This window comes from Antechinus flavipes, chromosome X (assembly GCF_016432865.1).
Source record: "Antechinus flavipes isolate AdamAnt ecotype Samford, QLD, Australia chromosome X, AdamAnt_v2, whole genome shotgun sequence".
NCBI classification, from domain to species: Eukaryota; Metazoa; Chordata; class Mammalia; order Dasyuromorphia; family Dasyuridae; genus Antechinus; species Antechinus flavipes.
This window is the reverse complement of record NC_067404.1, coordinates 32628257-32645805: the sequence shown is the minus strand read 5'-3', so window position 1 is coordinate 32645805 and position 17549 is coordinate 32628257. Positions and strand designations below refer to the sequence as shown.

General features: G+C 44.3%; 1 protein-coding gene across 3 annotated transcripts in view; it reads right to left on the bottom strand.

Moving 5' to 3' along the window:
* OPHN1 (oligophrenin 1) overlaps positions 1 to 17549 on the bottom strand; it is a 326710-nt gene that overhangs the window by 87773 nt on the left and 221388 nt on the right. For all 3 annotated transcript variants that reach the window (XM_051969072.1, XM_051969073.1, XM_051969074.1), the window contains one exon: positions 13273 to 13432. In XM_051969072.1, the coding sequence (XP_051825032.1) occupies positions 13273 to 13432 (160 nt within the window). The remainder of the gene's footprint in view (positions 1 to 13272; positions 13433 to 17549) is intronic.

Below are 17549 nucleotides of genomic sequence, written 5' to 3'. Positions count from 1 at the left end.
TAGCATCTGTCTAAAACCATCAGAAGCATTATATGTAATAGAGATAAGTTAGAAGCATTCCCAATAAGATCAGGGGTGAAACAATATTGTCCATTATCACCACTAGTATTCATGTTGTACTAGTAATGTACAGCAATGAGAGAAGAATAAAGAATTGAAGAGAAGAAAAAGAAATTGAAGGAATTAGAGTAGGTAACAAGGAAACAAAAGTCTTTGTAGATGATACGATGTTACATTTACCATTGTATTTAGAGAATTCTTGAGAAACTACAGAAACAATTAAGCCTTTAGCAAACTTGCAGAATATAAAATAAATCTACATAAATTATCAGCATTTGTATATTTTACCAACAGAGCCCAATAGCAAGTGATAGAAAGGGAAATCCCATTTAAAATAACTAGACTATAAAAAATATTTGGACTCTACCTGCCAAGACAAAGGCAGAAACTATATGAATATAATTATAAAACACTTTTCACACAAATAAAGTTAGTTCTAGACAACTGGAGGAATATCAATTGTTCATGGGTAGGCAGAGTTAATATAATAAAAATAACAATTCTACCTAAATTAATCTACTTATTCAGTGCCATAACAATCAAACTGCCAAAAAATTACTTTACAAAGCTAGAAAAAAATAACAAAATTCATCTGAGAAAACAAAATGTCAAGAATATCAAGGGAATTAATGAAAAAAAAAGCAAAGACAGGTGGTCATCAAAAGCAGTGGTCATCAAAACATTTGGTACTAGCTAAAAAATAAAGTAGTGGATCAGTGGAATAAGTTAGGCTCGCAAGACATAACACTCAATGACTATAGTATGCTAGTGTTTGATAAATCCAAATGCCCCAGTTTCTGCGATAAGAACTCACTATTTGACAATAATTGCCAGGAGAATTGAAAAAAAATTAATTTGACAAAAACTAGGCATTGACCAACAGGGTGTTAAATCACCCTGTACTAAGATAAGGTTAAAATGTGTTCATGATTTAGACATAAAGGGTGATAATATAAGCAAATTAGGAGAGCAAAGGATAGTTTATTTGTCAGATCTGTGGAGAAGGGAGGAATTTATGGCCAAAGAAAAACTAAGCAACATTATAAAATGCAAAATGGATAATTTCGATTACATCAAATTAAAAAGTTTTTTTTTTTCACAAATGAAATGAATGCAACCAAGATTAGATGGAAAGCTGAAAGAAGGGAAGCAATTTTTATAGTCAGTGTTTCTGATAAAGGCCTCATTCCTAAAACATATAGAGAACTCGGTCAAATTTATCAGAATACAAATGATTCCCCAATTGATAAATGGTCAAAGGACATGAATAGACAATTTTCAGATAGAGAAATTAAAGTAATTTCTAATCATATGAAAAAATACTCTAAATCATTACTGATTAGAGAAATTCAAATTAAGACAATTCTAAAATACTACTTCACCTCTCAGATTGGCTATGATGACAGGAAAAGATAATATCCCAACAATTGTGAAATAGCTGAATAAGTTATGGTATTTGAAATAAGGGAATATTATTGTTCTATAAGAAATGATCAACAGGATGATTTCAGAAAAGCCATGGCTGATGCTGAGTGAAGTGAGCAGAACCAAGAGAACATTGTACGCGGTAACAACAAGATTATGTAATGATCAACTGTGATGGACTTGGTTCTTTTCAACAACAAGGTGATTCAAGGCAATTCCAATAGATTTGAGATGGAAAATATTATCAGCCTCCAAGGAAAGAATTATGGAGACTGAATATGGATCAAAACATAGCATTTTTGCTTTTTATTTGGTTAATTTTTTTCTTTCTCATAGTTTTTCCCCTTTTGATCTGATTTTTCTTGCACAACTTGACAAATATGGAAATATGTTTAAAAGAACTGCATGTATTTAACCTATACCAGGTTACTTGCTTTCTTGGGGAGGGCGAGGTAAGGGACAAAAATTTGGAACACAAAGTCTTACAAAAACAAATGTCGAAAGCTATCTTTACATGTATTTGGGAAATCAAATGCTATTGAAAACTTAAAAAAAAACAAAGGTAGATTCTCATGTCCAACAATTTTAAAATAGCTGAATAAATTATGGCACATTAATGCAATAAAAACAAACAAACAAAAAAGAAATACATTTCCTCAAGGGCAACGAATACCTGCTTTTGTATCTCCAGTGCTTAGTGCAGTGCCTGTTGTTGTTCAGTCATTTCAGGTTCTTTGTGAGCTTGTCAACATTTTACATGTTAATTAATTTAATTTTGAATAAAAATCCAAACCTTCCAAAAGCTAAGTGAAGGATTTAATATAATCGCAGCTTCACGTGTAGCTGTTATGTCCCCACCACTGGGCTGATTTGAAATGGGAGGTCTGTATCTGCCTGCTAATCTATCTCATCAGGCGTGAAATGTCCAATATTAAACACTTCTGTCCCAGCACTTACCAAATCCTATAGAGTTCTATGTAGCTCAAAGAAATGTTGAAATGCTGAAAAAATATATTCAGCTAATCCTTCCACATTGCAGGGGTTAGGGACATGCGGTTCCGTGAGCTGTAAAATCCATGTGAAATTTGTGGGCCCTCCCATTCGCACCAGAAAGGAAGTCTGAATTCTTATGGTTTTAAAAGATAATTATTTAAAAGATATTACACAAAACTACACATATATTTTAATGCATTTCTGAGTTTCTCAATTTTTTCTGAGTCATCTGCTGGCTTTCATATGTCATCTAAAGCTTCCGCAAAACTCCCCCCAGATTCTCATTTAATTTCCTACGCTGACCTGAGATATATTGAAACTGTACTATAAAAAGTCACACTATGGAAGGGATAACTGTATTCAATGTTTTAAGAGTAGACAGAAAAGTATCTTAAGATTAGAAAAACAGCAAATGTTCCTCTGTCTTGCCCCCAGCCCCAGATCTGGTTTTTTCTGGCCTCTCTGCCTCAAAACAACCCCATCCACCTAAATTCCAGATTGACTCATTCTAGCACAGCCTTTTAGTGATCAAGAAGAGACTAGAATATCAAGCAAAGATCCTAGGGGTTTAACTGAGTAAATAAGTAAGTACTCCCGGAGAACTCTTCATAATGTTTTCCTTGAAGATGGCTCACGGACGGTGGCAGAACAAAGGAAAAAAAAAAAACCTTTCCAATTAATATCATCCCCTTTCTGAATAGAAATAATGAGAGGCACATGTTATAATTGACATTTAGTCTTATGTACCCTGTCTTCCAATTAGTTTAACTATTGAAACAACTGTAGAAATGAACAAGAACTACAGACCTTTAACTCTCAGATATTAAATTCTTGGTTATTTTCCCCCTCTGAGATAATCACTTGTGGGAAAGAATTCTTAGAAAGACAACCCCAAACCACACTGACAGATGGAGAGCTTGCTCAAGTCAGAAGAACAAACATGGCTTCCTCTCCTTAAGAACCAGACCCTTGTTATGGAAGAAAAATGCACATATTCATGAGCTTAAACTTGTTTTTGTTGCCAGTGAACAAATGTGTCCATGTATTATTATTTGAATTAAGAATTTTTCTTTCCTTTCTTTTCCTCTCTCAGATGAAAAATGAAAAACGAAAAAATATGGCATTTTGGGCCGCCGCTACACAAAGAATCTACCGGTATGGGAGAATCCTGGGGCTTTCTGAATCTTGTGATGGGGATATCCCTTCTTTGTTTCTTGGCCTGGCTCAAAATACAAGAGAAGCCCGAAAAATCCTTTTGCCTAGGGCATAGCTGACTAAAAATTTTAAAAGGAAATGGATTCCATCTTGGAAATCTATTTGCAGAAAAATAATATATACACGTATACATAGATACACACATACACACACATATATTCCTATCCTATGTGCTTGTACAGGATGTCCCAAAAATCTTAGTGCAGTTTTAATTCTAGGCATCCCTTCTAACCGTATGGATCCTGGGATTCTGCAGCCTCCAATATATTCTTTGCAATTGAATAGCCGTCAAATGAAGAGATTTACTCAGAAATCATGATTCTGAGTCAACACGAACCCACTCCGCAAAGTCTGATCCCACTATTCATCAATCTGTAAGGATTTGCTCAGTCTCTGCGACATGTCAGGCTCTGTGCCTTGGGGCTTCAAAGATACAAGTAATCTTCCCTGCTCTCAGAAAGTTTATATTCTAACTAGAGACTGGGTTTATTTACCAAAATCCAGCCCCAAACATCCTCTTGGGGACCTTCCTACTGTGGATTGATTAAAAGACAGGAGACCTGGGTTCTGCTTTCAGCTTCACCCCCTAACGACATCACTTTGGATAAGTCATTACTCCCATTTCAGCCTCAGTTTCTTTTTCTGTCAAATGATATTAAACTCAATAGCCTCTGAAGTCCCTTTTAGTCATAGATCTATATGCCTTTATTCTGGATTATAAGATCCCAAACCCCAAACTGGAAGGAATCCAACTCCCTCCTTTTACAGAGGGGGAAACTGAGGCCCAGGGAAGGGAAGTCACCTGCCCATGGCCATATAGGGACTTAATATGAGGGCCAGAACTAGTCACTGAGCTTGGCAAATTTCCCCAAAGCGGGGTGGTAGCCTGTCAAATTCAGAGCCACAATCAGCGATTCTTTTAGGAGCTCTGAGAAAATGCTCCTAAACTGAGGAGCCCCTCTCCAGATGTGGGATTTCCGAGGCTATCCGGAGGCCTGTGGCTGGCTCCAACTGGTTCAAAGCTGGATTTGGGGCTATTTTTCCCTCCAGTCTGTGCAATGGAACACCAAGGCTCCTGATGGATTGCCCCACACAGCGAGAAGGCATTGTTTTCGGCATGACTTTGGGGCCAGATGATAGATTGCGTCCCTGCCAGAGACCAGGGAAGCTGTCCTTCCTGGAACTGAGGAAGGAGTGGGTGAGAACTCTGAAAAAGCACTTCGGGGGGGGGGGGGCAGGATAGCTGAAAGATAACTAATGGGGGAGTCCTTTCTCACTGAGTCACCAGGTAAATCAGTCATAATCTCCCCTCCCCACTATAGTAAATCCTCCGCTCCATCCCAGCCCCAGGACAGGCCCGGCTTAGTGGGGGTCAGTGTAGCTCAGGCTCCCAGGTCTCCAGCTGTTCCAGACAATGCAGTCCTGAGGCTGAATCAGAGAGGGCAAATGGCAATAAATAGCTGAAGCATGATTCAAACGTATAAAGAATACTGGCAGCGAGCACAAGGCGGAGAGGCGGTCGCCTCGCTTTCGATTCTAACTTCTGCTGCCGGGTGACCGGGCGACTGCCTTGACTTCCCCGAGCTTCGGTGGCCTTCTTTACAAAACGAGGTGATGGGGACCAGATGCTTTTCTGTTGCTATTCTGAGGACTGAGGGCTACCAGGGCCCAGAGGGATTATCAGAGTCTCTTCATTACTGAGCATAAGTCCTGAAAGCTTACAGCTGGGACAGCTTTCCAGGCCATCAGACTGTGGGCTGCTATATATGGTACTTCCTTTGGAAGGGCGTGATATGCCAGGACCTTTGCCCAAGGGCCACAGAGCAGAAGAGGGCAACCTAATTCTAGGTGCTCAGTAACTAAATACCACTTAGTAAGTACTCGGTAAGGGCAAGGTTCTGTACCAGAGGGAGGGGACGAGGTCCCGCGGAGACAAATAGCAGGGACACTGCCCTCAGTGTTTACGTGCTGATCTCAGAGGCCTCGTGGACAAACAATACCTGAGATTTTTCAGGACACTTTTTTTTTGGTGGGTAGAGGAAAGACCTTTTTAAGGTACAATGCAAAGAGCAAGTTCTAGAGTCAGAGGATCTGGGATGAAATGGCCCCCTCTGGCACTTACTGCCCATGTGACCTTGGCCAAGTCCATTCCCTACCCTGGGCCTCAGTTTCCTACTCTATAAAAGGAAGGGCTTGAACTAGATGGTCTCTGAGGATCTTTGTAGATCTAGATCTAGTATGTATAAAAATACATTTTGGGGTAGAGACAGCACTGGACTAGTGCCATTCCCTCCCCTCAGTTGGAGGGAGAGGGGGAACATAGCCCTGAGCTTCCCTTGGCCTGAGGAGGGATACTCTCTGACAGTGACCTCCGACAGGATCCTTGAGGGTTCCCACATCACTCTCCTGCCAAGATATCGACATTCCCAAGAGTCCAAGGCAACCCAGCATGTTCCACCAGACTTTAATCTTGGCCTTGCCTGTCCCTTCCTTCTAGTTTCTGCCCTGGTGGCGGCTTAGCCTACAGACATCCTCTTCGAGAGGTTAAGGGAAGGCCGGGCCTCCACTCACGATCCCAGGAGAAATGAGACCAGTCTCGAGTGTAAAATAACCATTTTTAGTTCAGATTGACCCTGGGAAGGCTTGGTTCTGACAGCTCCTCTCAGCTCTCCCGTAGGGCCCCCGAAGGCCCCAGAGGCCGGGCGCTTTGGCCAACGAAGGCGCTGACTTGGGCGAATCCAAAGAACCAGAGCCTGAGGGGAGCCAAACCTGCCCCTTCTCCAGAGCCCGGAGCGTCTCTTCGGGCCTCGGCCGAGTTTTTCAAACTGTGATGAGCAAAAACTTTTAGTATCACTCTCTTAGAACTAAGTCAGGGATGTCTGAAGCAGTCATCTAGGTCTTCCCCAGATTCTTCTCCCATTTCAAAGCCGAAATATCAGCTTTTATAAAATGCAATTCAAAGGACTCTAAATCCAACCAGCAGAATTGAAGCCAGAAAAGGCCCAGCATTCTCTTGGGTCTCCACTTACACTCTGGCCAAGGTCCCATTTCATCATCTGGACCCAGAGAATCCCCAAATCTGTCCTTAAAAAGAAAGATATGGATGTGGGTCCTTTGGTTTATACATTTTTGTTACAGAATTCTCTTTTTCTTGGACAGGGGGAGGAATGGAGGAAAGAGAAAATGCTTCAATTTTTTTTTAAAAAGGAACTTTTAAAAAACCATTAGGAAAAGAATGAGTAAGAGACATACTAATTTTTCTCCATGATGTTGACCACAAAAGGGCAGCTAAGAATAGAATCTTAGTGTTTCAAATTACTCAAAGCTAATTGTACGGTTTTAGAAAAAAGGTGTGATGGGATCGATTCAGGCAACATACTTTTATTAAAGGGCCTACTGGGTGCAGGATATTGAGAGAGACACCCCCCCCTTTCAAGCCTCAGTCTACCACTCGGTTTGGCAGTGAGGATCAGCAGCTAGGTGGTGCTGCAGTGGATAGAGCACCTGAGTTCAAATCCAGCCTCAGAAAGTTATTGGCTGTGGCCCTGGGCAAGTCACTTCACCCTGTTGGTTTGGGTTTCCTCATTTGTAAAATGAATTGGAGAAGGAAGTGGTAAATCACGCCAGTATTTCTGCCAAGAAAACCTCAAACAGAGTCACGAAGAGTTTAGACATGACTGAAAAATGGCTGAACAACAACAAAAAATGACAGCCTCTTGATAGGGTCACGTTTCTATCAGCGCTGCTGTTCCAGGGCATAGAGGGATCGCAGATGAAAGAGAATGAGAGCCCTGAGCCCTTTCTGTGGCTGACAAGCTCATTGGCTCCTCTTCCTAATCCTAGGCTAAAAGATTTCCCAATACCTGACTCTGTCTGATCTTACTCTAGCCTTCCAAGGCCCAGGGAACCCTAACTTTCTAATTCTGCCTTCTTCCCTTCAAACTCTAGATCCTTATTCCTTGATTCCAGATCTCCCAGGAGGCAGTCTGTTTAAGGACTAGAACACCAACCGGAGACAGAAAACCCAGATTAAACTACCCCCACCACCACCACCACCAAATGACTGTATCACTTTGGGCAAATCACCTCCCCTCCAAGGATCTGTTTCCTCCTTTATAAAATGAGAGGGGTAGATATGCTAGCCCTCTAAGGTTCCTTTCCAGATCTAGAACCCTGATTTTCCAGACTTTAGCAAGCTGCCTGGATTTTACGACTACGTCAAAGAAAGTTGATTTAGCCAGAAGTGAAACTTTCAAGTTGTCCTCTCTTAGGTGCACTGTGACTAATGAACCTTCTGCTACATTTCTGTCTTAATAACTCACCACTTAAGACATTTTCTGCAGATTCATTTTGAATGTTTGCTAAAGCCCAAGCTAAATATATATTGCATGATGAGAATGTCCTCCCATGTACAGATGAAGAAAATGTTATTTTTTAATAACTTTTGGCTTAACCTTATCACTTCAGAAATTACAGGCGAGAAAGTGAAGGCCCGGCTTAATTAGATACTCCTTCTCATCCTCCTCTTCTTTCTCGAGACATAGACATAGATATGACTCTATGGTCATGGCAATATCCAGCTATCAGTCATTGCAGGAGGCCTGCTCCACACGGGTTACCATATTCCCTTATTGCCCTCTGCTGGCTGGGGAAAAAACCACACGAGGCCCTTTCAGAACGAGTCTGGGGCTAGGGAGGGAGGGAGGGAGGGAATTGGAAGAAATAGCAGGAGCAAAGGATCATGGATTTCACAGCTGAAGGGGGCATACGACCGTCCCCCACCCAGCCCTTTTTTGCCAAACGAGGAGACTGAGTCACAGAGAGCCTAAACAGCTCAGCCGAGGCCACGGGGATTCTAAGGAGCTTATCCAGGTACTCTTACTGTGCTGCCTTAAGAGGAGAAATTCAATGGAATCGCAGTCAGTCAAACCGCAGAATGACCAAGAACCAACCCAGAATCTTAGGACTGAAAGGGCCCTCAGAGTCCAACCTGTCCTTGGGCAGGAGCGGCCCTGGCAGCAGTCCCGGCCAGTGGGCATCCGACCACCATTGGACAGGAAACTCACTACCTCTGGAGATAACCCAGGGCATTTGGGAACTCTGTTGCTAGGCTGGAATTTTCCTTAATGCAGCCTCACTCCATTCATGTGAGCAGTGGCTGAGATAAGCAGCCAAGGAGAGCTTCCCAAGCCCCACATTTGGAGCTACAAAGCTCACTTGCTTTGCACTCTCTCTCCTTCCTACCTTCTCTCTTTTCTCTATTTCTCTCCCCCTTTCTCCTATTCTCTTCTCCCCTTTTGATATCTCTGGCTCTTCTTCTCCCTCCCCTCTTCCTCCCTTCCTCTCTCCCTTTTCTCTCTCTCCCCCTTTCTCTCTTTCCAGTCTGTCTCTCTGTGTGTATCTCTCCTGCCTTCAGTCCCTTTTCTCTATTTCTCTCCCCCTTTTTCCTATTCTCTTCTCCCCTTTTGATATCTCTGGCTCTTCTTCTCCTTCCCTTCCTCCTCCCTTCCTCTCTCCCTTTTCTCTCTCTCCCTCTTTCTCTCTCTCCAATCTGTCTCTCTCTGTGTATCTCTCCTGCCTTCAGTCCCTTTTCTCTATTTCTCTCCTCCTTTCTCCATTCTCTTCTCCCCTTTTGATATCTCTGGCTCTTCTTCTCCCTCCCCTCCTCCTCCCTTCCTCTGTCTCTCTCTGTATATCTCTCCTGCATTCTCTCCCTTTTCTCTATTTCTCTCCTCCTTTCTCCTATTTTCTCTCCCTCTTCTGTCTCTCTTCCTTCCTCTTTTCTCTCTCCCCCTCTTCCTCCCATCCTCCCTCCATTTCTGTCTGTCTGTCCCTCTCCCTTCCTACCTCCTTTCCCTTTTCTTTATTTCTCTCTCCCTTTCTGCTATTTTCTGTCTATCTCCTGTCTCTCAGTCTCTGTCTCTCTCTGTCTGTGTGGGTGTGTATTTCTGTGTGTGTGTCTCTCTCTCCCTCCCTCTCTCCCTTTTCTCTATTTCACTCCTCCTTTCTCCTATTCTCTCTCTCTCTCTCTCTCTCTCTCTCTCTCTCTCTCTCTCTCTCTCTCTCTCTCTCTCTCTCTCTCTCTCTCTCTCTCTCTTCCCCATCATTCCCTTCTCCTTTCTCTCCCCCTCTGGCTGATTAGAGTGAGAGTTCTCAGACTGGGGGAGGGGGGAGGGGATTTATAAGCATTCCCTCCCCTCCCATCTTGGCAGACAAGGCTAGATCTGGAGCTGGGTTCTTTTCCTTAGGTCCTTAGTCATTCATTATTCTAGATAAGAATAAGCTGTGCTTTCTTTCACCCTCTCTAATTGCTTTAATTAACAAAGGTCATTTTACTTACTGCAGAATATTTATGAAATTCAAGTGAGGGTGAGGGACTTGAGACAAAGGTAAAGACCACTCTAGCTCTGGAGCCCCTTAGCCATTTAGGCCTGGCTCTTTTAACACTTTTATTCCCTGGACCCAGGTAGGTGAAATCTCTCTGGCTCTTCTTCTCCCTCCCTTCCTCCTCCATTCCTCTCTCCCTTTTCTCTCCCTCCCCCTTTCTCCTGTTCTCTTGAAAAAAATTGTGCTTTTAAATCGAGCCCTAAAAATTGTGATTTTAAAAGTGCATTAAATACAATTGCAAGGATTATAAAATCGAGATGTCATTCTCCCTATTGAAGTTCACTGACCCCCTGCAATTTAGAACCCCTGATCTAGAGCAATCCACATTTACTTTCCAGGGGAAGGACGGAAGCAAGAACTATTAAGCTCCCACAATGTGCCAGACACTTGTGAGGCATATGACAAATATTATTTATTTGATTCTTACAAGAACCCTGGGAGGGGGATGCTTTTATGACTCCCATTTCCATTTGAGATAACTGAGGCACAAAGAGGTTGGGTCACTCAATTAAAAGTGTCTGAGGCTAGAATTGAACCCAAGTTTTCCTAATCCAAGACCCAAAGGGGTAAAACTTCTTTTGTAAGTGACCCAATTGGAAGGGAAGAGCTGGTCTCCAGTTCCCAAGTCAGCCCTCCTTCTGCTGGAGCACCAGAATAACAGAGATACAGTTAACACCAAAAGGCCTGGGCCTCGATGCCTGCTCAACAACAGTTGGTCAGGAACATCACCTCTGACCTCTGACTCCGAAATTTCCAACAGCCCCAGCCCTCCACAGTCTGCCCTTTCAGAAAGAAACAGCTCCTCTGTCACAACAATTAAAGGGATGAAATAGATGATCGTTAAAATCTCCCCCCAAATAAATTCTATTCCTGTTCTAAGGTCCCTCCCATCTGTAACATTCTGGGTTCTAAGGTCCCTCCCAGCTTTGACATTCTGGGTTCTAAGGGACCTCCACACTCTGATGTTTGTTATTCCCAGGTCCTCTATATTTTACCCTTCAATGTTCTAAGATCTCTTCCAGCTCTGATAGTTGATGTTCTACATTCTAAAGGCCCTGTGAACTCTGAAATTGTATGTTCAAAGTTCCTCTCAGACCAGACATTCTGTGTTAGTGTAACAATTACCTGCAGAGGATCTAGCATGGGGCTGTATGAATTGGGAAATTAGGCAAAATTTATATTTTGTCCTGAACTCCCCGAAGCTCTCATATTCCATGTATCCTGTTCTAGGCTCCTTCTAGCTCTCATATTCCATACATCGTTTCTTAGGATCCTTCTAGCTATCACATTCCCTATATTCTGTCCTAGGATCCTTCTAGCTCTCATATTCCATTTATCCTGTTCTAGGCTCCTTCTAGCTCTCATATTCCATATATCCTTTCTTAGGATCCTTCTAGCTCTCATATTCCCTATATCCTGTCCCTTCTAGCTATCATATTCCATTTATTCTGTTCTAGTCTCCTTCTAGCTCTCATATTCAACATATCCTTTCTTAGGATCCTTCTAGCTCTCATATTCCATTTATCCTGTTCTAGACTCCTTCTAGCTCTCATATTCCATACATCCTTTCTTAGGATCCTTCTAGCTATATTCCCTATATCCTGTCCTAGGATCCTTCTAGTTGTCATATTCCATTTATCCTGTTCTAGGCTCCTTCTAGCTCTCATATTCCATACATCCTTTCTTAGGATCCTTCTAGCTATATTCCCTATATCCTGTCCTAGGACCCTTCTAGTTGTCATATTCCATTTATCCTGTCCAACGCTCCTTCTAGCTCTCATATTCCACGTATTGTGTTTTAGACTCCTTCAAGTTATCATATGCTCTTTTCAGTCCTACTTTCTATGCCCGAAGGTCTCTTTTGGAGAGATCTCTAGGTGTAAAGGCCTGTCCTTGGCCCTGCAGAGACCTGGGTTCAAATCTCCATCTCAGACCTTGGCAGTGTGACCCTGGGCAGCTCTCTAGGACTGCCAATGGCCCCGAGGAATCAATCCGCATTGCTAGCAGTTTCCCATCTGGGCCTGTCTTAGACCCATCAAATTCCCAGTTTGAGTCTGGGCTTTCTGAAGGGCCCTTTTAGCGCTAACATTCTGCACTCTAGTGGATTAGAATCAACCAAAATGGGTGAAATTGCATGGAAGGCTTTTTGCATCAGAAAATCTAGGCTCTGAGGACGTTACTCCAGCTTGTCGGACACTCAGTTTCCCTGTTTGGGGCAGCCGGACTATATCACAGACAGAGCGCTAGACTACAGGACAAAAAAATCAGAACGGGCCCATGTCTCTCACCAGCCGGATGAACCTCTCTCAGACTTCCCTCACGTGTAAGATGGGGAGATAAGAGCACCTAGCTCCCAGGGCTGTCGTAAGCCCCAAGGAGGTACTATCCAGAAAGAAATTTGTTAACTTACAGCTATAGAAAATGGCGGCCATCAAGGCCACTCTACTTACCTCAAATGCTCAAGGGATCTGGAGGCTGAGAATGGTTTCCAGTCATACTTGTTGACTATGTGAAATTGGCCAAGTCATTTCCCTTCTCAAAACCTTAGCTTTTCAGGTTTGGAAATGAGGGGCTCAGAGCAGTTAGTACCAGTGATCCTCGAATGGATGTAACCTTAGTCTGCAAAAGGCCCAAGCTACAGAACTGTGAACTGTATTGTTACCAGAAAGCCTCCTAGGGACCCGTTTGAGGTTCCTTTAGCTGAGGCTTTCAATTTCTAAAATCATTTTCCACTAAAAAAAGCATTTGTTATAACAAAAATGAGATTCGTTTATCAGCTTCTCAATCTGAATCAGGGAAAGTCTATAGGGGAGCCCCTGTGACTGCAGCCAGTATGGATCCCGAGGCTGGGCCACAAAGGGAAGGAGGGGGAGGCCGAGGCCGGGCCACGAAAGGAAGGAGGGCGACGCCAAGGTCGGGCCACAAAGGGAAAGGGGGGGCCGAGGCCGGGCACGAAGGGAAGGAGGGGGAGGCTGAGGTCAGGCCACAACGGGAAGGAGGGCGACGCCGAGGTTGGGCCATGAAGGGAAGGAGAGGGAGGCTGAAGTCAGGCAACGAAGAGAAAGTGGGGGATACTAAGGCCAGTGCACAGAGGGAAGCAGGAAGAGGTCCTGACCAGGTGGGAAGAAGGAAGACAATGGGGTGAGAGGAATTGGGGGGGTGGGGAGGGCAGAGGGTAGGACATACACAAACCTTGTCAAAGTGTTCAATGAGAATTTCCACCACGATGTTCTGGAATTTAATGTTCATCATGGCAGCCACAGTATCCTCCTGAGCCCTCATCAGAGTGGGTCCGAATATCACTCCCATGTTCGAGGGCGACATCAGGTTCTCTCGGCTATGCTCACACACGCTGCGGGGAAGAAAGAGGACAGAGATGAACTCAATGGGTCCCCGGCTGCCCAACTTTGGGATGGAAATGTGACGGGAAAGACAACAAATACTAGAGTGGGGCACGCTGGATTTGGGGAGAGAAAACCAACAAGGCCAGAGGTCACGAGGGTTGGATTTCTGTACTAGAAGGCTGGAAGGCCTCAGTTTGAGTCATGGTGCTGTCCCACACTGGTTGGTGATTCTGGGCAAGACCCAATTAACTTCCAGGAGCCTCTCTTTTATCCACTTCAAAATGAACCCCAGCAAGTTAGAACCCAGACTGTTGGGTGATTACTTGTTATAGCCAAAAGAAATCCGGGGACCAGAGAATGGGAACCAGGAGGGGATCCTTCTGCCATTTAGTCTCAAACATGTTTATTTAACAGAGAAAGAGACTGAGACCTAGAGAAGGGACGCTATTGAGCCAAGGCCTATCAGGCAGCCAGGTGGTGCCGCAATTGATCAAGAACAGTCATCTTCCTGAGTAAAGAGCCAGCCTCAGATACTTACTAGTCATGAGGCTTGGGTAAATCAATTAATCTTGTTTGCCTCAGTTTCCTCATCTGTAAAATGAGCTGGAGAAAGAAATGACAAACTACTCCAGTATCTTTGCCAAGCAAACCCCAGATCAGGAAACACGACTGAAAAACAACTGAACAATTTGAGGGCAGCGAGCTGGAAAGAGGATGGCTTCATAGTCAGAGATTCTGACAATAATAATGAGAATATAATAAGGCATTTTATAGATCTTCTCTCTTTTGACTCTGGGGCCGAACAAGATCTCAGAGACCATGGAACTCCAACACTTTGTCATACCAAGGAAGCGAGACAAACTTGTCCAGGGCTACCATCTAAGGTAGATCTTGAACTCGGGGCTTCCTGATCCCAAGTCCACACTCTATATGCTCCCAGGGCTACCTGCCTCTCTTTCCCTGATCCCATTTGCTCAGAGGATCCTAAAATCAGAGCTAGAAGGGACACCAGGGGCCATCAGGTTCATTTTACAGAAGAGGAAACTAAGGCCCTGATTGTTTGAAATGCCTTGCCCAAAGTCACTCATAGGCTCTTAGAAATACAGCCAGAGGAGCTCTTAAGTGATCATCTGGTCCAAGCCTCTATTTTATATAGATGAGGAAGGCCAGGGGATTTGCCAGAGATCTCACAGATAGCAAATGGCAGGTGGAATTGATCCTGGGCCTTCTGATTTCCTGTCCCTGGTTTCAAATTCTATCTGTTTGCTTATTACCTGTCACCTCTGGCAAGTACCCTCCTCAGGCTGATCCTACGTGTGCCCATGGGTAAATCTCTTCCCTAGGCCTCAGTTTACTCTTCTATCATAAGAGAAATTTGGACTAGATAGCCTCTGAGGTCTCTTCTAGCTGTAGACCTAGAAGCCTAAATAAGATAATATTTTAAAGCACTTAGCACCAAATCTTGTGCGCAGAATAGACACTTGTTCTCTCCCTCTCCTGGAAGATACTCTGCGTAACTCACTTTCCTTTTCTGGGCCTCAGTTTACTCCTCTGAAAATGAGGGGGTTCTATTTCCCCTCAAAACTCTCTCCTCTTCAGAATTTCCCAATTACAGTCCAGGGCGCCACCATTCCCCCAATCACCCAGTCTCTCGACCTCAGTGTCATCCCCGACTCCTCAGGCTAACCCCACATCTCCAATCTGTTGTCAAGTCCTATTTCTGCTTTCACTCCTATGCGCCCCCTTCTGTCCACTCACACAGTCACCACCCTAGGACAGGAGTGGCTTCTGACAACAGTCTTCTAATTGGTCCCCTTGCCTCAGTCTCTCTCATACTCCACTCAGTTGGCAAACCAATTTTCCCAAAGCCCGGATCTCTTTAGGATCAAATACATAATCCTCTGGGAGGCTTTCAAAGCACTCCCAACCTTACCCTGTTCTATCGTTCCAGTCTTTTCCATGTTATCTCCCACGTAATACATAGAGTCCGGTGATACCGATCTTCCCACACAGGACATGGCCACCCTGACCATCTTTCCCTTGCTTGGAATTCTCTCCTCCAGGCTTCCTTTGCAAACTCAGTTCAAACTCTATCTTTGGCAAAAGGCCCTTTGCGGCCCCCCTCATTGGACTGTTGAGACTTTCCCTCTGTGATTACCTCCAATTTACCCTGATTATAGCTTGTATGTACACAGTTGTTTGCGTGTCTGTCTCCCTCATTAAACCATGAGTCTCTTGGAGAGAAAGGCAGGAGTTTTTTTGCCTTTCTTTGAATCCCCAGAACTTAATCTTTAAAAAAATGCTTGACCACGGAAAAGGCTTCTGAGATCCCTTCTACTACTAGCTCCGGCATCCAAGGTGTGATCTGGCACTAGGCCCTTCGCCTCCCTGGGCCTCAGTCCCTTCCTCTGTAAAACGAAGGAACTAGCTGAGCTTTGAGGGCCCTTTCAGACCTAGAACCAAGGCCCTATGATTCTACTCTGACATAGAACATACACTTATCCCTTCCAATTGCAGGGACGTGGTGCCCCCATGGTCTGAAAAATCCACATACAATTTTTGGCCCTCTGTACCAGAGAAGAAGTCTAAATTATTACTATATTCCAAGATAAAATATTATACAATACCATCTATTAGGAGATAAAATATCTTGATATCATACCATACCACACACATATCCAAAGACAAAACATGTTGATATTATACGACACCATCCATATATTTTGTGTATTTCTGAGTGTCTAAACTTTTTTTTCCGTGCCATCTTTGGCCTTTGTGGGACATCTAGCACTTCTGCAAAATTCCCCCTAAATTTTATCCCATTTAATTTCTTGTAGCATCCCATGATATCCAAAGAATGATGGGGAATGTTGCAGCGAGGGAGAGATAAGTATATAGTGTCGGAGTTGTAGGGCACAGAAGAGATAATGGGTTCCAGAAGCTTTTACTTCCCCCAAACAGCCTTCTCAAGTGGTTTGCTCCAAGTCCTAGGACTATTCCATTGGCAGAATTGCTAGCAGTCAGACTAATGGTATTCTGTGGTGATTAATATTTAATTCGTAGAGAAGGAGGAAGGGGGTGTGGGAGGGTCACCTCAAACAGAAAGGCCATCCTCTGCTCCCAAAGCCTAAGGAGATGGCAACAGAGGTTAGGGAAAGAAGGCAGGAAAAGCCAGAGCCTGTGGGAGAAATCTGCCACTCCCACTCGGCCCTGGCCAGCTGCAGAACAGCTTCTGCCCGAACACCTGAACTGCCCAAGTGAGAGGTGGGCTGCTGGGTAGAACGTGGCCAGTTTGGGGAAGGAGGAGGAGGGCAGCTCGGCAAGGCCAAATGAGCCCAAGTGAAAGTCTTCCAAAATTTGCTCCTTTGCTATTTTTCCCAGGCCTGAGGGCAGGAGACAAATTCATTGACCTTAACCAGAAAGAGTTAAGCCCTAGATAAACACTGTCATTCAAATGGTAATGAGCAGCAGCCATCCAGGCCTTTGATCCTTCCCAGCCTTGCAGCAATTTAGAAGCCGTACCCAAAGGCAGGCAACCCTTTGTTTCCAGTTACCCAGAGTTCCGCAGAGGAAGCAGAAAAGGCTAAATCAACTCAATGCTGCCACCCAGCGAAGCCAGAAGCAGAAGTGGCCCAAGGCCCAGGTCCTGGCCTGGGACTTGCACTGTGCCTGGGCTCGGGAACAGAGGGACCACGGTTTGGGAGCAGTAGCTTGGGTGAGTGTGTGTGTGGGCGGGAGGGGAGGGAGAGGAGAGTACTCTGGTAAGATGAGGTCAATTATTAAGCGCCTGCTGTGTGTACTATCCTACAGGGCGAAACAAGAGGGGAGAGAGGACAGGGCACTGGCCCTAGGCTCTCAGGACCCATGCTCCTTGTTTAGTGCCTACAAATCACTTCCTTTCTCAGGTCTCCCAATTAGTAAAGAGCAGAGCTAGGACTTGAGGGCCCAGAGGAGCACGAAATAATATCTGTAAAGAGCTTATTTGTCTTGCACAGAGGAGGCCATGTTTGCTCCCTCCCCTTCCCTTCATAGTTATAGATCTGGAAGGGCCCTTAGAGGGAGAAACTAAGGCCCAGGGAGGGGAAAGGTCACCCATAAGCTCTTAGAAAAAACCTCAAAGGCCGG